This window comes from Oncorhynchus keta, chromosome 28, assembly GCF_023373465.1.
Source record: "Oncorhynchus keta strain PuntledgeMale-10-30-2019 chromosome 28, Oket_V2, whole genome shotgun sequence".
In the NCBI taxonomy this organism is placed as follows: Eukaryota; Metazoa; Chordata; class Actinopteri; order Salmoniformes; family Salmonidae; genus Oncorhynchus; species Oncorhynchus keta.
This window is the reverse complement of record NC_068448.1, coordinates 79,229,420-79,252,342: the sequence shown is the minus strand read 5'-3', so window position 1 is coordinate 79,252,342 and position 22,923 is coordinate 79,229,420. Positions and strand designations below refer to the sequence as shown.

General features: G+C 42.3%; 1 protein-coding gene across 2 annotated transcripts in view; it reads left to right on the top strand.

Moving 5' to 3' along the window:
• The first annotated feature begins 1,760 nt into the window (after positions 1-1,760).
• The window catches only part of LOC118376961 (transient receptor potential cation channel subfamily A member 1-like), a 90,409-nt gene continuing 69,246 nt past the window's right edge, over positions 1,761-22,923 (top strand). For both annotated transcript variants that reach the window (XM_052484057.1, XM_052484056.1), the window contains exons 1-2: positions 1,761-1,850; positions 16,290-16,438. In XM_052484057.1, coding sequence (XP_052340017.1) covers positions 16,310-16,438 — 129 coding nt within the window. In that variant the 5' untranslated portion in view covers positions 1,761-1,850; positions 16,290-16,309. The remainder of the gene's footprint in view (positions 1,851-16,289; positions 16,439-22,923) is intronic.

The following is a 22,923-nucleotide window of genomic DNA, read 5'->3' as shown; positions in this document are numbered from 1 at the left end:
GGTTTTACTTGGATTTGTGTCTGCATACGGAAGACGACCCTCATTTATTTTCAATATTCTCCAAATCTGTTGGTTTTCTACCCAACATTGCAAAGGATATGTTCTGATCTGTACTGAACAAAAATATAAACACAACATGTAAAGGATATGTTCTGATCTGTACTGAACAAAAATATAAACACAACATGTAAAGGATATGTTCTGGTCTGTACTGAACAAAAATATAAACACAACATGTAAAGTGTTGGTCCCATGTTTCATGACCTGAAATAAAAGATCCCCAGAAATGTTCCATACGCACAAAATAAAAGCGTATTTCTCTCAAAGGGTATTATTATTATTAAATATGTTAACATCATTGTTAGTGAGCATTTATCCATTGCCAAGATAATCCATCCACCTGACAAGTGTAGCATATCAAGAACCTGATTAAACAGCATGATCACTACACAGGTGCACCTTGTGCTGGGGGTCAATAAAAGGGCACTAAAAAAATTACAGTTTTTGTCAGACAACACAACGCCACAGATGTCTCACATTTTGAAGGAGCATGTAATTGGCATGCTGACTATAGAAATGTCCACGAGAGTTGTTGCCAGAGACTGTTACGCTCATTTATCTACCATATGCCGCCTCCAACGTTGTTTTAGAGAATTTGTCTGTACGCCCAACTGGCCTCACAACTGCAGACCACGTGTAACCACACCAGTCCAGGACCTCCACATCCGGCTTCTTCACCTGCGGGATCAAAGTATTTCTGTCTGTAATGAAGCCCTTTTGTGTAGAAACACAAATTCTGATTGGCTGGGCCTGGCTCCCCAGTGGGGAGGGGGGGTCCTATGCCCTCTCAGGCCCTCCCATTGCTGCGCATATGCCTAGACATGTGAAATATGAACTGTAACTCAGTAATATCGTTGAATATCATGTTTTTGTTCAAAATATTTACTAGCACCGCAAAATGGATAAAAGAGTGTGGGGGCAGTAGCAGGAACAGCAGTGGTGAAAACCTGGCACTTTCACTCTAATTTATTGTAAAGAATGTAAGTGTAACGTTCGTCGTCGGGAGAGAGAGAGGAGGACCAAGGTGCAGCGTGGTAAGTGTTCATATTCTCTTTTAATGAAAACGAATATTCGAACAAAACCAACAAAATACGAGAACGAAACGAAAACTGTCCTGAACGGTGAAATACAAACACAGAACAGAAAATAAACACCCACAACTCAAAAGTGAAACCAGGCTACCTAAGTATGGTTCTCAATCAGGGACAACGATTGACAGCTGCCTCTGATTGAGAACCACACCAGGCCAAACACAGAAATCCCAAATCATAGAAAAAATAACATAACTCACGCCCTGACCATACTTAAAACAAAGACGTAACAAAACCAGAGGCCTATCAAAAGTAGTGCACTAGGGAATAAGGGGTTATTAGCTTCACATCCCTACTATCTGGGAGCTTGGTCTTTCTCTACTCATTCTACTGTGTATCTCTGAGCATCTAGGAGCAATGGGATCAGTCCTGGGTTCAAATACTATTCAAAATTATTTTAAATGATTGTATCTGGGTTTAATTGAGCTAGCCTGACACAATGTAACCAGTAGAATAGTCACACGGAGTGCCAACCCCGTCCGTCTGGCACTCCAGACAGACTAGTACAAACGCTAAAAGTGTTTGAAAGGTTTCACATACTGTTTGAACCCAGGTCTGAATGGGATGTCACTGAACTGTGACAACTACAGTACATAAACCATGACTTGCCCCGTACTGGGAGACCACAGCAGTCTGCTCTACTCAGAGGCAGTCAGCATCCAACCAGCCAACCAAACAACCAGCCTGACCACTAAAGAGGTATGTAAAGTCCCTCTCTTTCTATGGCCTTTTCAGCTTTCTCTTTTCCTTCCTATGTCGTAATAACAGAAACAGGGTTGTGGGAAAGAGGCTTTTGATTTCATGAATCTAGAACGACCATAAAAGGCATTTCATTTTTCATGTTTATTGTCCAACAATTGTTTATTGAAGGCTCTGATTGTTTAATTCTAACATTTATTTATTTATTTAATACAAAATCTCCAAACGTATTTTTGTTTAATTTTATAGTACTATATAGTGCTCCAGGGTTAATTTTATTGGCATGTTTTTCTAGATTCAGAACATAAAACAAAATTTCTAAAACAAACATTAGCGCTTTGGTCACAGGAAATATGTCAATAGTTTATGCATTCTGCATGTTGTAGAACAGTGATATAAAACATTTGACCTGAGCCTTGACAAACAAATACGATCACACTTTATTTGTACAGTCCGGATGTTGCATCTGTAGATTCTCTCCAGATGGTCGTACTATCATCAAACTATCTGCTTGCCAAGGTTGGGTTTAGAAAGAGGGTCGGGGTTATAGTTCATGTTGGGGTTAGTAGATTGTTAGTTGAAATGTTACTGTGAAGAGAGAATCGACAGATGGACGATCCGATAAAAAGAGTTTCTAGAAAAACAGACTGTTCAATACAAAAGAAAATTATTAATGAAAAATAAAAATATAAAAAAAACATTCGATCAGATTTTTCAGTGTTCTGATGGAGTTAATGTTTTACTCAGTGGACAAAAATACAAAATGTTCTTCTTTATAGAAGTGGTACACAAATTACTTACATTTTTACTTTTAAACTTTTACTTTAATTAATTAATTATTAATTAGTGGTATTACAAATTACAAATTACCAATTTAGTTTTTTCTCCGTTGCTTTAAATCATTCCTGGTTAAGTTCATACAGAGTTTGTGGAATTTGAATCAAAACGTTTTTTAAGCGAGAGAGTTTGGAATTGGGATCCTTTTCCTCCGAACAAGGGCATTTCCTGGCACAGAGCCGAATATTTGGAAAATTCCAAAAGCAAATCTTTCTAATTATGAAAGTCCCGTTAAAATCAATGTTTTCTTTCCTTTCAACTGTAGAAATACAGTTATCCCGCCTTTCAAGAATCCTGACCCGTTCTACATGCTTTTACTTACCACTACGCCGTATCTTCCTAAAGTGTGTGTCTGTTTAACATCTCATCTAGATTTAAGATCTGTGGTCAGGAAAGGCAGAGTGACTGAGGTGTGTGTCTGTTTAACATCTCATCTAGATTTAAGATCTGTGGTCAGGAAAGGCAGAGTGACTGAGGTGTGTGTCTGTTTAACATCTCATCTAGATTTAAGATCTGTGGTCAGGAAAGGCAGAGTGACTGAGGTGTGTGTCTGTTTAACATCTCATCTAGATTTAAGATCTGTGGTCAGGAAAGGCAGAGTGACTGAGGTGTGTGTCTGTTTAACATCTCATCTAGATTTAAGATCTGTGGTCAGGAAAGGCAGAGTGACTGAGGTGTGTGTCTGTTTAACATCTCATCTAGATTTAAGATCTGTGGTCAGGAAAGGCAGAGTGACTGAGGTGCGATTGCATTACATGTTTTATATCACTGTGTAATGGGGACCTTCTCGAGACCACTTAATATATTATATATAATATTTTGAAGTCATGAAGCACAATTATTTCTCTGAGACGTTAGCATGCTGACACCATTGGCTAATTGATAGTTATCAGGATAGTATAACAAGCTAGACAGCTAAACATCCTCTCTCACACACACACACACACACACACACACACACACACACACACACACACACACACACACACACACACACACACACACACACACACACACACACACACACACACACACTACACAATTAAAGCAACATATTGCATTGGGGTGGGGGAGGACTGTCATGTCCTTTGCAGTGAGTATATAAACAGTAACTATATACAATAGACATATATACTGTATATCAAGCAACTACTCCTCCATCGCTTGGCAACCGTTCACCATGTTGACTGTGGTTTAATGTCATTTCCTGGATTTCTTTGTTCCCAGCAAACAGGAGAAAGATCACCCGGTTAATTAATGAAACCGATATCTACAGATACAAGCTTCCCAAGTCTCTGTGTCCATCCCAAATGGCCCCCTAATCCCTTTATAGTACACTACTTTTGACCTGGGTCCATAGGGCGCTTGGCAAAAGTAGTGCACTATAAAAAAATCAAATAATAGGGTGCCATTTGGGAACGAAAATTGAAAATAATCAAAATAAATAGAATCAAATCAAATGTTATTTTGTCACACGCGCCGAATACAACTGGTGTAGAACTTTCCATGAAATGCTTTGATTGCGCGCCTTTCCCAACGATGTAGAGTTTAAAATTATAATAACAATTAAATCGTAAACAAATTAAAATACATAAGAATGGAGATGTTATGTACAGATCAATGGTGAAGGGCCTTCAGAAAGTATTCGTACCCCGTTAAATGTTTTCTTTTAATGTTTTCATTTAATGTTTTATTTTAATGTTTTCTTTTAATGTTTTCATTAAATGTTTTCTTTAAATGTATTCTTTAAATGTATTCTTTAAATGTTTTCTTTAAATGTATTATTTCAATGTTTTCCCCCTTTTGTCCACAGTGTCCACTATCATCTAGTTTGTCCACAGTGTCCACAGTGTCCACTATCATCTAGTTTGTCCACAGTGTCCACAGTGTCCACTATCATCTAGTTTGTCCACAGTGTCCACAGTGTCCACTATCATCTAGTTTGTCCACAGTGTCCACAGTGTCCACAGTGTCCACTATCATCTAGTTTGTCCACAGTGTCCACAGTGTCCACAGTGTCCACTATCATCTAGTTTGTCCACAGTGTCCACAGTGTCCACAGTGTCCACAGTGTCCACAGTGTCCACTATCATCTAGTTTGAACAGTTGTGTAAAGAACATTGCATCCAGAGTGCCTCAAACATGATTTAGATTTTTTTCCCACATTTTGTCACAGTCTGAATTTAAAATGGATTAGATTGCACTTTGTTTTGTCACACGATACCACATAACGTCAAAGTGGAATCATCTAGCAATATTTTTACATGCTTTTTATATATTTTTTTAAACTATGAAAATCTTACAGTTTTTTTCGATTGCTAAACGACAGTGGGCACAACTGGAGTCACATGTGCAAAACTCTAACTACAGTCTGCACTACCAACAGTCACCTGAGCTAAACAGTTCACATCACCTGCAAAACTCAACTACAGTCAACACAACTCTTAACACATGGCTCAAAACACGCTCAGTGCAGCCAAACACTATGCACAACCCTCACTGAGATAACACAGTCTGTCACTCAGAACACACTGAGCTAAAACACTAGCATCAAACACCAATACAGAAAATACTAACTTTTCATCTTTACAGTTTGAACAATTTCAGTGACTTCATACAAAGTAATATTTTCTTCAAAGAAAAGTGACATTCTTTCACATGATTTATTAACAGTTTTATAACATAACAATTCTTTAAGGTAAATGGAAATTAGTCAGTTTGCTAAACAGTCTCACATCACCTGCAAATTACAGTAATGACTAAAGTAGAAACTAAAAGTACATACTGTAATTCCAACAAATAATTGAGGGGCTAATCCTGCCTCTCTCTAGCATCAGGCCACAGGTTTTCTTCAACATCACATCTAATGTTTTCTCTTGCCATGCACCTGGGGAAGAACCTTCTGGAGTGCCTTATCCATCCCTGGCAGTCCTCTGGTCTCTGTCCTCAATCCGGCATGTACAAAAATACTAACTTTGGACATCTTTGGAGACCAAACACTTTCCACCTCCAGGCAGAGAAATATTTTTGGGTTGAGGAAGGGTGAATATAGTGAAAAACTTCTTTGGGTTGAGGAAGGGTGAATATGCAGTCAGAAAAACTTTTTGGGTTGAGGAAGGGTGAATATGCAGTCAGAAAAACTCCTTTATTGGGTTGAGGAAAATATAGCAGTCAGAAAAACTTCTATTGGGTTGAGGAAGGGTGAATATGCAGTCAGAAAAACTCCTCTATTGGGTTGAGGAAGGGTGAATATGCAGGCAGAAAAACTCCTCTATTGGGTTGAGGAAGGGTGAATATGCAGTCAGAAAAACTCCTCTATTGGGTTGAGGAAGGGTGAATATGCAGTCAGAAAAACTCCTCTATTGGGTTGAGGAAGGGTGAATATGCAGTCAGAAAAACTCCTCTATTGGGTTGAGGAAGGGTGAATATGCAGGCAGAAAAACTCCTCTATTGGGTTGAGGAAGGGTGAATATGCAGTGAAAAACTCCTCTATTGGGTTGAGGAAGGGTGAATATGCAGGGAAAAACTCCTCTATTGGGTTGAGGAAGGGTGAATATCCAGGCCCTGGTTGAGTCCTATGCAGTCAGAAAAACTCCTCTATTGGGTTGAGGAATGGTTGAGGAAGGGTTCAGTCAGAAAAACTCCTCTATTGGGTTGAGGAAGGGTGAATATGCAGTCAGAAAAACTCCTCTATTGGGTTGAGGAAGGGTGAATATGCAGTCAGAAAAACTCCTCTATTGGGTTGAGGAAGGGTGAATATGCAGTCAGAAAAACTCCTCTATTGGGTTGAGGAAGGGTGAATATGCAGGCAGAAAAACTCCTCTATTGGGTTGAGGAAGGGTGAATATGCAGTCAGAAAAACTCCTCTATTGGGTTGAGGAAGGGTGAATATGCAGGCAGAAAAACTCCTCTATTGGGTTGAGGAAGGGTGAATATGCAGGCAGAAAAACTCCTCTATTGGGTTGAGGAAGGGTGAATATGCAGGCAGAAAAACTCCTCTATTGGGTTGAGGAAGGGTGAATATGCAGGCAGAAAAACTCCTCTATTGGGTTGAGGAAGGGTGAATATGCAGGCAGGTACAAAAGCATAAATCTGTGATGTGCTGCAAACCAATCTGTGACAGCTGCAGAGTGGTGAAAAGCAACGTTATTGCAAACTATGACAAAAAACTTGGGGGTTTCTTACTGGCTCCCCCTGTTCTGCTGGCACTAGCTGAGCATAGAGCTGTTCTGGGAAAGCGATAAGCCTTTCTGTGTTGTATGGGCCAATGAGTGGTGTGTTGAGAAGCAAACCATCATTGGCCATTGCAGCACACATGGTGATATTTCCCCCCCTTTGGCCTGGAACCTCCACAGTCGCCCTTTGACCTATAACATTCCTTCCTCTGCGCCGTGTTTTGGCAAGGTTAAATCCAGCTTCATCGATAAATACAAATGAATGTGGTCTTTCCAGTGCTTCCACCTCCGTTACTCTCTGAAAAACAGTAAGTGCACAGTTTTACTGTAGAAATGCTAGTGTTTTTTTTACTGTAAATATTTTGTATAGCTGTGTACGTCTTACCTGGACATATTGGTATCTTTGCTCTTTTACCCGTTCACTGTTTCTCTCGAACGGTACAGTGTATAGTTGTAACTTGGTGTTTCTTTAGGACTCGAGCAATAGTTGTTGTGCTGACAGAATTAGGGCAGCCTTTGGGTCCTGTTGTAAAAATATATTTTACAGTCAAACTTACTGTAATATATATCTGTGTAAATATTCTATAATTGCAATACAAAATAGATTCCTGTAATGTTTTCATTTACTGTAAGGATGTAACTCTCACCTGTTTGCATGATGGAAAATTCGCATTACAGATGCCACTGTGGATCTTTCCAGATTGGGTTGCACCCTCAACCCTGCCTCTCTCAATGAGAGACCATGGTTCACGACATGGTCTATAAGTGTAGCCCTTATTTCATCTGAAATAACAGCTCTTTGTCTTCTTTTGTCTTCCTCCACGCATCCGCCCTCTCCCTGCCACCCTTCTCCCTCCACGAACCCATCTTCCTTGTTCCATTTCTAAAATGAGTCTTTCTGAGCTCTACCTATATATACTGTAATATGTGTGTGTTTCACTAACAAGTCTAAAACAAGACACCTGCTTAGCCTTTCAGCTGAAATTGCAATCAGCAGTGTTTGAAAGGCACAAGGCTGAAATCTATTCCGTTTTGAATGTGTGGTTCACAGTTTTGACAGCAGTGTGTTAGCATTTGAACAAAGTGCTGTAAATCCACAGTGTTGTGCAGGTTGTGGTTAAAGTCATGGGATAAATGTGTAGAGTTTTGAAAACTGTGTTCAAGCAATGAAAAATCAACTAGAGTTTGGTCCACATGAACTGCTGCTGTGCAGACTGTAGTTAGAGTTTTGCACATGTGACTCCAGTTGTGTCCACTGTCGTTTAGCAATCGAAAAAAAAACTGTAAATGTTTTGAGTTAATAAGTGTTCAACCCATTTGTTACTAAAAAAAAGTTTAGGATTAAAAATGTGCTTAACAAGTCACATAGTAAGTTGCATGGACTCACTCAGTGTGCAATAAAGCTTTTTAATTAACACAATATTTTTTTGAATGACTACCTCATCTCTGTACCCCACACACCTGCATGGTCCCTTCAGCAATACATTTCAAACACAGATTCAACTGCAACAACCAGGGCGGTCTACCAATGCCTCGCAAACTAAGGCACCTATTAGTAGATGGATACAAATGTAAATGCATTAAATCTCTCTTTAATCATTCCACTTTGTGTATCAATACAACCAGTCGCTATAAAGATACAGGCGTCCATCCTAAATCAGTTGCCGGAGAGGAAAGAAACTGCTCAGGGATTTCACCATGACGCACATGGTGACTTTAACACAGTTACATTAACACAGCTACAGAGTTTAATGGCTGTGATAGGAGACAACTGAGGATGGATCAACAACATTGTAGTGTCTCCACAATACTAACTTAAATGACAGAGTGGAAAGAAGGAAGTCTGTACAGAATATAAAAATATTCCAAAACATTCATCCTGTTTGCAATAAGACAGTAAAGTAATACTGCAAAAACATGTGGCAAAGCAATTCACCTGAATACAAAGTGTTCTGCTTGGGGCCAATTCAATACAACACATTATTGAGTACTACTATGGAATACCTAGGATAGGATAAGTAATCCTTCTCACCCCCCCCCCCTAAAAGATTTAGATGCACTATTGTAAAGTGGCTGTTCCACTGGATGTCATAAGGTGAATGCACCAATTTGTAAGAGCGTCTGCTAAATGACTTAAATGTAATGTAAATGTACTATCCATATTTTCAAGCAGAGTGGTGGCTGCATCATGTTATGGGTATGCTTGTAATCGTTAAGGAATGGGGAGTTTTTATGATAGAAAATAATTGGAATGAAGCTAAGCACTGGCACAATACTTGAGGGAAACCTGGTTCAGTCTGCTTTCCACCAGACACCGGGAAATGAATTCACCTTTCAGCAGGACAATAACCTAAAACACAATGCCAAATCTACACTGGGAGATGAATTCACCTTTCAACAGGACAATAACCTAAAACACAAGGCCAAATCTACACTGGGAAATGAATTCACCTTTCAACAGGACAATAACCTAGAACACATCTACACTGGGAGATGAATTCACCTTTCAACAGGACAATAACCTAAAACACATCTACACTGGGAGATGAATTCACCTTTCAGCAGGACAACAACCTAAAACACAATGCCAAATCTACACTGGGAGATGAATTCACCTTTCAACAGGACAATAACCTAAAACACAAGGCCAAATCTACACTGGGAAATGAATTCACCTTTCAACAGGACAATAACCTAGAACACATCTACACTGGGAGATGAATTCACCTTTCAACAGGACAATAACCTAAAACACAAGGCCAAATCTACACTGGGAGATGAATTCACCTTTCAGCAGGACAATAACCTAAAACAAAAGGCCAAATCTACACTGGGAGATGAATTCACCTTTCAGCAGGACAATAACCTAAAACACAAGGCCAAATCTACACTGGGAGATGAATTCACCTTTCAGCAGGACAATAACCTAAAACACAAGGCCAAATCTACACTGGGAGATGAATTCACCTTTCAGCAGGACAATAACCTAAAACACAAGGCCAAATCTACACTGTCGTTGCTTACCAAGAAGGCAGTGAACAATCTTGAGTGTCCAAAGGTGCTTATACACAGAATTGACCAAGGGGTATGAATACTTATGTAAATTAGATATTTGTTTTTCTAAAAACATGTTTTCACTTTGTCATTATGTGGTAAAATCTATTGAATCCACGTTGAATTCAGGCTGTAACAAAATGTGGAATAGCTAATGGGGTATGAATACTTTCTGCAGGCACTGTACACTCTTAGTAAAAATGATTCCAGGTAGAACCCTTTTGGAACCTGGAACCAAAAGTGTTCTACCTGGAACCAAAAGGGTTCTACCTGGAACCAAAAAGGGTTCTACCAGGAACCTAAAAGGGTTCTACCTGGAACCACCTTTTTTTTTCTACGGTAAGAGTACTTCCTGAATTGACTGGAATTGAAAGGACATTGACACCTACCAACCACCATTCCTTGGTGTAACCTGTACTGTTATTTCAGCTCAGAGCAAGGCAGGGGTAAAAACAGCCACGATAGGCATATATTTTTCAATGTATTCAATGTAAATAACCAGTTGCAATGTGGTCATAGCTGGATGGATAACTCAGCCACGGAGACAGGCCAAGGCGAATATTGATCGCAATTTAGAAAAGCCTCATTCTCTCTCAACGAGAGATGAATGGAGCTGCCAGGTGAAAAACATTGTCGGAGACCCAAATGGCACCCTGCTCCTCACATAGTGCTCCAGTTTGGACCAGGGCCCGTAGGGACGTGGACCATTGATGTATGCATTATGGCTTCACTAGAGAACATGTCGACTCCCCCCCCAGGCTGTCCATACAGCCTTACTGTATATATCTATAGTATAGAACATGTCGACTCCCCCCAGGCTGTCCATACAGCCTTACTGTATATATCTATAGTATAGAACATGTCGACTCCCCCCCAGGCTGTCCATACAGCCTTACTGTATATATCTATAGTATAGAACATGTCGACTCCCCCCAGGCTGTCCATACAGCCTTACTGTATATATCTAGAATATAGAACATGTAGACTCCCCCCAGGCTGTCCATACAGCCTTACTGTATATATCTATAGTATAGAACATGTAGTCTCCCCCAGGCTGTCCATACAGCCTTACTGTATATATCTATAGTATAGAACATGTAGACTCCCCCCAGGCTGTCCATACAGCCTTACTGTATATATCTATAGTATAGAACATGTAGTCTCCCCCCAGGCTGTCCATACAGCCTTACTGTATATATCTATAGTATAGAACATCTAGTCTCAGCCCAGGCTGTCCATACAGCATTACTGTATATATCTATAGTATAGAACATGTAGACTCCCCCCAGGCTGTCCATACAGCCTTACTGTATATATCTATAGTATAGAACATGTAGTCTCCCCCCAGGCTGTCCAGACAGCCTTACTGTATATGACTATAGTATAGAACATGTAGACTCCCCCCAGGCTGTCCATACAGCCTTACTGTATATATCTATAGTATAGAACATGTAGTCTCCCCCCAGGCTGTCCAGACAGCCTTACTGTATATGACTATAGTATAGAACATGTAGACTCCCCCCAGGCTGTCCATACAACCTTACTGTATATATCTATAGTATAGAACATCTAGTCTCAGCCCAGGCTGTCCATACAGCATTACTGTATATATCTATAGTATAGAACATGTAGACTCCCCCCAGGCTGTCCATACAGCCTTACTGTATATATCTATAGTATAGAACATGTAGTCTCCCCCCAGGCTGTCCATACAGCCTTACTGTATATATCTATAGTATAGAACATGTAGACTCCCCCCAGGCTGTCCATACAGCCTTACTGTATATATCTAGAATATAGAACATGTAGACTCCCCCCAGGCTGTCCATACAGCCTTACTGTATATATCTATAGTATAGAACATGTAGACTCCCCCCAGGCTGTCCATACAGCCTTACTGTATATATCTATAGTATAGAACATGTAGTCTCCCCCCAGGCTGTCCATACAGCCTTACTGTATATATCTATAGTATAGAACATGTAGACTCCCCCCAGGCTGTCCATACAGCCTTACTGTATATATCTATAGTATAGAACATGTAGACTCCCCCCAGGCTGTCCATACAGCCTTACTGTATATATCTATAGTATAGAACATGTAGTCTCCCCCCAGGCTGTCCATACAGCCTTACTGTATATATCTATAGTATAGAACATGTAGTCTCCCCCCAGGCTGTCCATACAGGTTTACTGTATATATCTATAGTATAGAACATGTAGACTCCCCCCAGGCTGTCCATACAGCCTTACTGTATATATCTAGATCAAGTGCATTCAGAAAGTATTCAGACCCTTTGACTTTTTCTACATTTTGTTACATTGCAGCCGTATTCTAAAATGTATTAAATTGTTTTTTCCCCCTCATCAATCTACAGACAATACCCCATAATGACATCACAACATCACAATACCCCATAATGACATCACAATGCCCCATAATGACATCACAACATCACAATACCCCATAATGACATCACAACATCACAATACCCCATAATGACATCACAATGCCCCATAATGACATCACAATACAACATAATGACATAGCAAAAAAAAACTGTTTTAGCATTTTTTTGGGGCTGTGTGCTTAGGGTCGTTTTATTGTTGGAAGGTGAATCTTTGCGACAGTCTGAGTTCCTGAACACTCTGGAGCATATTTTCATAAAGAATCTCCCTGTACTTTTCTCCGTTCAACTTTTCCTCGATCCTGAATAGTCTCCCAGTCCCTGCTACTGAAAAACATCCCCACAGCATGATGCTGCCACCACCATGCATCACCGTAGGGATGGTGCCACGTTTCCTCCAGACGTGATGCTTGGCATTCAGGCCAAAGAGTTCAATCTTGGTTTCATCAGGCCAGAAACATTTTGGCAAACTCCAAGCGGGCTGTCATGTGCCTTTTACTGAGGAGTGGCTTCCGTTTGGCCACTCTAAGTCCTGATTGGTGGAGTACTGCAGAGACCTTCTGGAAGGTTCTCTCATCTCCACAGAGGAACTCTATAGCTCTGTAAGAGTGCCCATTGGGTTCTTGGTCACCTCTCTGACCAAGGCCCTTCTCCCCCGATTACTCAGTTTGTCCGGTCGGCCAGCTTTAAGAAGAGTCTTCTTGGTGGTTCCAAACTTCTTCCATTTAAGAATGATGGAGGCCACTGTGTTCTTGGGGACCTTCAATGCTGCAAAAATGTTTTGGTACCCTTCCCCAGATCTGTGCCTCGACACAATCCTGTCTCTGAGCTCTACGGACAATTCCTTCAACCTCATGATTTGGTTTTTGCTCTGACATGCACTGTCAACTGTGGGACCTTATATAGACAGGTGTGTGCCTTTACAAATCATGTCCAATTAATGAAATTTACCACAGGTGGACTCCAATCAAGTTGTAGAAACATCTCAAGGACGATCAATAGAAACAGGATGCACCGAAACTCAATTTCGAGTCTCATGGCAAAGGGTCTGAATACTTATGTAAATAAGGTAAATCTGTTTTTATTTGTAATAAATTTGCAAAAATGTCTAAACTTTTTGTCTAAACTCGCTTTGTTATCATGGGGAATTATGTGTGTATTGATGAGGGAAAAATCTACTTAATCCAATGTAGAATAAGGCTGTAACGTAACAAAATGTGTAAAAAGTCAAGGGGTCTGAATACTTTCCGAAGGCACTGTGTGTACATACGGCGGTTATAATCACAGAAAGGTTCATGTGGGTGTGTCATGTTTAATGTGGGTGTGTCATGTAATGTGGGTTTGTCATGTAATGTAGGATTGTCATGTAATGTGGGATTGTCATGTAATGTGGGTTTGTCATGTAATGTGGGTTTGTCATGTAATGTGGGATTGTCATGTAATGTAGGATTGTCATGTAATGTAGGATTGTCATGTTAATGTGGGTTGTCATGTTAATGTAGGATTGTCATGTAATGTGGATTGTCATGTAATGTAGGATTGTCATGTTAATGTAGGATTGTCATGTAATGTGGGTGTGTCATGTAATGTTGGATTGTCATGTAATGTGGGTTGTCATGTAATGTAGGATTGTCATGTAATGTGGGTGTGTCATGTAATGTAGGATTGTCATGTTAATGTAGGATTGTCATGTAATGTGGGTCATGTGTCATGTAATGTAGGATTGTCATGTAATGGGGTGTGTCATGTAATGTGGGTCATTAATGTTGGATTGTCATGTAATGTAGGATTGTCATGTAATGTAGGATTGTCATGTAATGTAGGATTGTCATGTAATGTGGGTGTGTCATGTAATGTAGGATTGTCATGTAATGTAGGATTGTCATGTAATGTGGGTGTGTCATGTAATGTAGGATTGTCATGTAATGTGGGTTGTCATGTAATGTAGGATTGTCATGTAATGTGGGTTTGTCATGTAATGTGGGTGTGTCATGTAATGTAGGATTGTCATGTAATGTGGGTTTGTCATGTAATGTGGGTTTGTCATGTAATGTGGGTTTGTCATGTAATGTGGGATTGTCATGTAATGTGGGTGTGTCATGTAATGTGGGTGTGTCATGTAATGTGGGATTGTCATGTAATGTGGGTTTGTCATGTAATGTGGGTGTGTCATGTAATGTGGGTGTGTCATGTAATGTAGGATTGTCATGCAATGTGGGTGTGTCATGTAATGTTGGATTGTCATGCAATGTGGGTGTGTCATGCAATGTGGGTGTGTCATGTAATTTGAGATTGTCGTGTGATGTTGAATAGTTGTTTGAGGTGCTTTTTTAAACATTTTACTATGATAAAACACATAATAGTCTTAGATTTAAAAAAAAAAAAAAAAAACAGCAGCCTTCATGAGTAGCTGTCAAGAGATGGAGTTTCCCCAGACCAAGGTCATCTCCTGCAGGCACCAAACAGAAAACGAAAGAGGAGTGGTGTTTTTTTAGAACACGTCAGGAGGAAAGACTTTGAGACCACAGCGGAACCCACCAGGGTCATGTGCATTAGTGCACAGCGTAGCAAAACTGTCACACAACGTTGTGCAACGAAAAGTGTTTTTTTCAACGAAAACAAGAGTTTCTTCGAGACAGATTCAGCTGGGTTCTCTTCTGATTCGGCACGTTTGCTTCCGTTTGGTTCCTTGTGAATACCTCACTGTCCAATGATACAATTGCATTTCCGTTTGGTTCCTTGTGAATACCTCACTGTCCAATGATAAACTAACCTTTCCGTTTGGTTCCTTGTGAATACCTCACTGTCCAATGATAAACAAACCTTTCCGTTTGGTTCCTTGTGAATACCTCACTGTCCAATGATAAACAAACCTTTCCGTTTGGTTCCTTGTGAATACCTCACTGTCCAATGATAAACGAACCTTTCCGTTTGGTTCCTTGTGAATACCTCACTGTCCAATGATAAACGAACCTTTCCGTTTGGTTCCTTGTGAATACCTCACTGTCCAATGATAAACGAACCTTTCCGTTTGGTTCCTTGTGAATACCTCACTGTCCAATGATAAACAAACCTTTCCGTTTGGTTCCTTGTGAATACCTCACTGTCCAATGATAAACGAACCTTTCCGTTTGGTTCCTTGTGAATACCTCACTGTCCAATGATAAACAAACCTTTCCGTTTGTCTCTTTCTGTTTTCTACTGGTAATATGAACTATACCAGACGTCAAGGAGAATGTCCTGCAAGAGTTAAAAAAAGACGGAGATAGAAAATTAAACTAGATAATGCAGTTCATTTCCCTTTTTCCTTTTCAGTGTTTTATGTTTGTGTGCATATACTGTCCACCATCCAGGACTGAGGCAACAGCCTCCCCTCCCTCCCCCTCCCTCCCTCCCTCCCTCTCCCTCCCTCCCTCCCTCCCTCCCCAGTCCCTCCCTCCCTCCCCAGTCTTCACCAATGTCAGACAGTTACTTGGTCATTGGACTACACTCAAGACCTCTCTCCTCACCTCCACTCACCTCCTCCTTCTCTCCCCCCTCTCCTCCTCACCTCCCCTCTCTCCTCACCTCCACTGACCTCCTCCCCACCCCCCACCCCCCACCCCCCCCCCCTCTCCTCCTCACCTCCTCACCAACCTTCACTTCCACTCCCCTCTCCCTCCTCACCTCACCTCCCCTCCCCTCCTCTCACCTCCCCCTCACCCCCTCTCCCCCCACTCCCCACCCCCAGTCCCGTCCATTAACCTTCTATAGTGAGACTAAATGGAAGAATAAAGAACTGGCAACAAAACTTGCATGTTTTGTTTGTGAGGGAAATGTCTATTTTGACTAGGTATGTATTTGTGGTCTTTTAAGGTGTACTGTGGAGTCTGCTGCTAGACAATCTTGCTGGAAGAGTGTGTGTGTGTGTGTTATCCTGCGTGCACACGTGTGTTAATGACATCACTCTATCCTTCTTCCATTCAGTGATTGGACTGTGAGACCTCATGCAGCTCACCAAGGAAGTGGCACCTCAGAACGGTTCCTATAAGTGCGTGATCGACGATGACGAAAAAAGATCTCACCAACTCTCTGTAAAAACAGACATGACTCTGGAGTCCGTAAACCTGTTTGAGGTAAGTCCAAGTTACAATTCTTGATTGTGCTTGTAAATGTTAATGTAAAATATTAAACGCATCTCTGGCTTGACAAGTTTTTTTTTATTTGAAAACAATTACTTTCCATAAAGGTTTTGTAGAATTTCCGGTTCGAAGATTCCTTGAAAAAGTATGAAATCCAGAAATCAACCAACCGGGATTTTGGGAAACCTGGGAATTTTGGGAATGTCACCAGAATTGTGCAACCCAATACTTGATATGGACGCAGTAGTCACTACTAGCACGGTGTGCATATCATCATAATACTATGTTTTTATTTGGAAAACCTACGTCAGAATGCGGTTCATTGACTACAGCTCAGCGTTCAACAACATTACCCCCCTAAAAGCTCGTCACCAAGCTTGGGAATCTGGGTCTGAACACCTCCCTCTGCAAATGGATCCTGGACTTCCTGACCCGGCCGAACCCAGGTGGTGAGGGTAGGCAACATCCCCTCCAACGCTCTGACAGGCGTCCCACAGGGGTGTGTGCTTAGTCCCCTCCTGTACTCCCTGTTCACCCACGACTGTGTGGCCGCACACGACTCCTCCACCATTATCAAGTTCGCTGACGACACGACGGTGGTCGGCCTGATCACAGAACAGACTATGGGAGGCGCACAGTACTACATAGAGCTACATGACTACATGGAACTCTATTCCACATCAAGTAACTGATGCAGCAGTAAAATTAGATGAAAGAAAACAGATTAAAACACACCTTATGGAACAGCGGGACAGCTGGACTGTGAAGCAACATAAACATTGGCACTATACATACACATGGATTTACTACTGTAGATATGTGGTAGTGGTGGAGTGGGGGCCTGAGTGTGTCGTGAAATCTGTGAATGTATTGTTATGTTTTAAAATAGTATAAACTGCCTTAAATGTTGCTCGATCCTAGGAAGAGGGGAGGCATCCGTAATATATACAAATACAAATATCCTGAAAGTTCTACAGCTATTCCACTGAGAGAATATTGACTGGCTGTTTCACTGCTTGGTATGGCAATAGCACCGCCCTCGATCGCATGGCCTTTAGAAAAGGTAGTGCGGACAGCCCAGTACATCACTGGAGCCCAGCTCCCTACCATTCATTACCTCTATATCAGGTGGTGGTGTGGACAGCCCAGTACATCACTGGGACCCAGGTCCCTGCCATTCAGGACCTCTATATCAGGTGGTGGTGCGGACAGTCCAGTTCATCACTGGGGCCCAGCTCCCTGCCATTCAGTACCTCTATACCAGGTGGTGGTATAGACAGTCCAGTTCATCACTGGGGCCCAGCTCCCTGCCATTCAGTACCTCTATACCAGGTGGTGGTATAGACAGCCCAGTACATCACTGGAGCCCAGCTCCCTGCCATCCAGGACCTCTATATCAGGTGGTGGTATAGACAGTCCAGTACATCACTGGGGCCCAGCTCCCTGCCATCCAGGACCTCTATACCAGGTGGTGGTATAGACAGTCCAGTACATCACTGGAGCCCAGCTCCCTGCCATCCAGGACCTCTATACCAGGTGGTGGTATAGACAGTCCAGTACATCACTGGGGCCCAGCTCCCTGCCATCCAGGACCTCTATACCAGGTGGTGGTATAGACAGTCCAGTACATCACTGGGGCCCAGCTCCCTGCCATCCAGGACCTCTATACCAGGTGGTGGTATAGACAGTCCAGTACATCACTGGGGCCCAGCTCCCTGCCATCCAGGACCTCTATACCAGGTGGTGGTATAGACAGTCCAGTACATCACTGGGGCCCAGCTCCCTGCCATCCAGGACCTCTATACCAGGTGGTGGTATAGACAGTCCAGTACATCACTGGGGCCCAGCTCCCTGCCATCCAGGACCTCTATACCAGGTGGTGGTATAGACAGCCCAGTACATCACTGGGGCCCAGCTCCCTGCCATTCAGTACCTCTATACCAGGTGGTGGTATAGACAGCCCAGTACATCACTGGAGCCCAGCTCCCTGCCATTCAGGACCTCTATACCAGGCGGTGTGAAAAGAAAGCCCGGAAAATGGCCAAAAAGACCCCAACAGCCCGAGCCATATACTGTTTTCTCTGCTGTCGCACGGTAAAAGGAACCGGTGCATCAGGCTCTTGAACAGCTTCTATCCCCAAGAAATACGACTGAAAAATAACGAACAAAATAGCTACACAGACCAGTTAACCAAGCATCTTTTTTATCTCAGTATTTTGCACTGTCTCTGTAAACACACACACACACTGTAACTCCAACACACACACACACTGTAACTCCAACACACACACACACTGTAACTCCAACACACACACACACACACACACACTGTAACTCCAACACACACACACACACACACACACACACACACACACACACACACACACACACACACACACACACACACACACACACACACACACACAACACACACACACACACACACACACACACACACACACTGTAACTCAACACACACACACACAACACACACACACACTGTAACTCCAACACACACACACACACACTTTAACTCCAACACACACACACACACACACACACACACACACACACACACACACACACACACACACACACACACACACACTGTAACTCCAACACACACACACACTGTAACTCCAACACACACACACACTGTAACTCCAACACACACACATACACGCACTTTAACTCCAACACACACACACACACACACACACACACACACACACACACACACACACACACACACACACACACACACACACACACACACACACACACACACACAGTAACTCCAACACACTCACAAGGAAATCCTGGACAACACCCTGACGTTCTCAACTAACATCAAGGCGGTGTCCCGTTCCTGTAGGTTCATGCTCTACAACATCCGCAAAGTACGACCCTGCCTCACACAGGAAGCGGCGCAGGTCCTAATCCAGGCACTTGTCATCTCCCGTCTTGATTACTGCAACTCGCTGTTGGCTGGGCTCCCTGCCTGTGCCATTAAACCCCTACAACTCATCCAGAACGCCGCAGCCCGTCTGGTGTTCAACCTTCCCAAGTTCTCTCACGTCACCCCGCTCCTCCGCTCTCTCCACTGGCTTCCAGTTGAAGCTCGCATCCGCTACAAGACCATGGTGCTCGCCTACGGAGCTGTGAGGGGAACGGCACCTCAGTACCTCCAGGCTCTGATCAGGCCCTACACCCAAACAAGGACACTGCGTTCATCCACCTCTGGCCTGCTCGCCTCCCTACCACTGAGGAAGTACAGTTCCCCGCTCAGCCCAGTCAAAACTGTTCGCTGCTCTGGCCCCCAATGGTGGAACAAACTCCCTCACGACGCCAGGACAGCGGAGTCAATCACCACCTTCCGGAGACACCTGAAACCCCACCTCTTCAAGGAATACCTAGGATAGGGTAAGTAAGGGTAAGTAATCCTTCTCACCCCCCTTCTCACCCCCCAACAAGATTTAGATGCAAGTGGCTGTTCCACTGGTTGTCATAAGGTGTATGCACCAATTTGTAAGTCGCTCTGGATAAGAGCGTCTGCTAAATGACTTAAATGTAAATGTAAATGAAAGAATGAATGGGGCCATGTATCGTGAGATTTTGGAGGGAATTGAAAGTCCGTGTTGCCCAGCAACAGCCCCAAAACATCACTGCTCTAGAGGAGATCTGCATGGAGGAATGGGCCAAAATACCAGCAACAGTGTGTGAAAACCTTGTGAAGAATTACAGAAAACGTTTGACCTCTGTCATTGCCAACAAAGGGTATTTAATAAAGTATTGAGAAACTTTTGTTATTGACCAAATACTTATTTTCCACCATAATTTGCAAATAAATTCATATAAAATCCTACAATGTGATTTTCTGTTTTTTGTCTTCTCATTTTCTCCGTCACCTATGATGAAAATTACAGGCCTCTCTCGTCTTCATAAGTGGGAGAACTTGCACCATTGGTGGCTGACTAAATACTTTTTTGCCCCACTGTATATGTGTGTATATGTGTGACATTAAAACTTGAAACTTGAAGCTTGAATCAAACAGTCCAAACAGTTTCTGAGTCAAAGGTGAACAAGGTGATTAGCTCACTAAAGAACTCTAAAGCCAAAGATGCGTTTGGGATGGACTCTACCTTTCTTAAAAACTACAAAGAGTCACTCATTGGCCCCATTACTAAGGTCACCAACACATCTATTGGTCTCGGTGTGTTTCCAAGGATATGGAAGTCGGCCATAATAACGGCCATCTTTAAATCAGGCGACCCTGCTGACGTGAGTAACTACAGGCCCATTAGTATACTACCTGTGGTGTCAAAGGTTGTTGAAAAGTGTGTAGCAGAACAACTGATTGCCCACCTCAACAACAGCCCTTCATATTACACTCCATGCAGTTTGGCTTCAGAGCGAAACACTCCACAGAAACGGCCAACTGCTTTCTTCTGGAAAATGTGAAGTCCAAGATGGACAAAGGGGGTGCTGTTGGGGCTGTGTTTCTGGACCTAAGGAAGGCTTTTGATACTGTTAACCATGAGATTCTCATCACAAAATTGTCCAAGTTCAACTTTTCCCCTGATGCCTTGAGATGGATGAAATCATACCTTGAAGGCAGAACTCAGTGTGTCAGAGTGAGCAATGAGCTGTCGCCCACTCGTAGCTATGATGTGGGTGTGCCCCAAGGGTCAATACTGGGGCCCCTCCTGTTCAGCCTGTACATTAATGATCTGCCTTCTGTCTGTACTGGGTCTGAAGTTCAAATGTATGCAGATGATACAGTGATATATGTGCATGCAAAGAGCAAACAACAAGCTGCACAAGAACTCACTACTGTAATGGTCCAGGTTACAAAGTGGCTCACTACTGTAATGGTCCAGGTTACAAAGTGGCTCAGTGACTCGTGTTTGCATCTCAATGTGAAAAAACTGTTTGCATGTTCTTCACAAAGAGGGCAACAGATGCTACTGAGCCAGATGTCTATGTGTCAGGGGAGAAGCTCCAGGTGGTATCCGATTTTAAGTACCTTGGCATCATACTTGATTCCAACCTCTCTTTTAAAAAGCATGTGAAAAAGGTAATTCAAATAACTAAATTCAACCTAGCTAATTTCCGATTTATACGAAATTGTTTGACTACAGAGGTAGCAAAACTGTACTTCAAATCTATGATACTCCTCCACTTAACATACTGCTTGACTAGTTGGGCCCAAGCTTGCTGCACAACATTAAAACCTATTCAGTCTGTCTACAAACAGGCTCTCAAAGTGCTTGATAGGAAGCACAATAGCCATCATCATTGTCACATCCTTAGAAAGCATGAGCTCTTGAGTTGACTTGATGTCTTGTATTCAAGATCCTTAATGGCCTGGCTCCCCCTCCACTCAATATTGTTGTTAAACAGAAAACCCAGACATATGGCAGCAGATCCACAAGGTCTGCCATGAGAGGTGACTGTATAGTTCCCTTAAGGAAAAGCACCTTTAGTAAATCTGCATTCTCTGTGAGAGCTTCCCATGTCTGGAATACACACATCCGACACACATAACTGCACCACATATCACACTTTCAGAAAATGCTTGAAGACATGGCTAAAGGTCAATCAGACTAGTGAACATGAAGACATGGCTAAAGGTCAATCAGACTAGTGAACATGAAGACATGGCTAAAGGTCAATCAGATTTGTGAACATGAAGACATGGCTAAAGGTCAATCAGATTTGTGAACATGAAGACATGGCTAAAGGTCAATCAGACTTGTGAACATGAAGACATGGCTAAAGGTCAATCAGACTTGTGAACATGGTCCCTAGCTGTGTGTTGCCGCTTTCCATGTTGTCTGTTGTCTGTAGCTTGTGAGGTGTGGAAACACTTTGTTGCTTTTATGGATTTTGTCTTGCTGCTTTTTGTTCTATGTTGCTCTGTCTGTATGCTACGTCTTGCTTGTCCTATATTGCTATGTCTTGCTTGTTCTATGTTGCTATTGTCTATATTGTAATTGTTTTTAATAACCTGCCCAGGGACTTCGGTTGAAAATTAGCAGGCTGGCTAAAACCGGCACTTTTACTGAAACGTTGATTAATGTGCACTGTCCCTGTAAAAATAAAAAATAAACTCAAACTCAAACTCTAACCTTCCTAATATTGAATTGCACCCCATTTGCACCAAGAAGAGCCTCAATTTGTAAGGGTATGGCTTCTACAGGGATGCTGGGGTGGGGCGGCAGGTAGCCTAGGGGTTAGGGTTAGTTTTGCGCCAGTAACCGAAAGGTTGCTGGATAGAATCCCAGGACTGACAAGGTCATTCTGCCCCTGAACAAGGAAGTTCTCTGGTAGGCCGTCATTGTAAATAAGAATTTATTATTTTAACTGACTTGCCAAGTTAAAAAAAGGTCAAATATTTTTTTTAAATGCTGGCCCATGTTGTCTCCAATACGTCCACAGTTGTGTCTCGTTGGCTGGATGTCCTTTGGGTGTTGGAC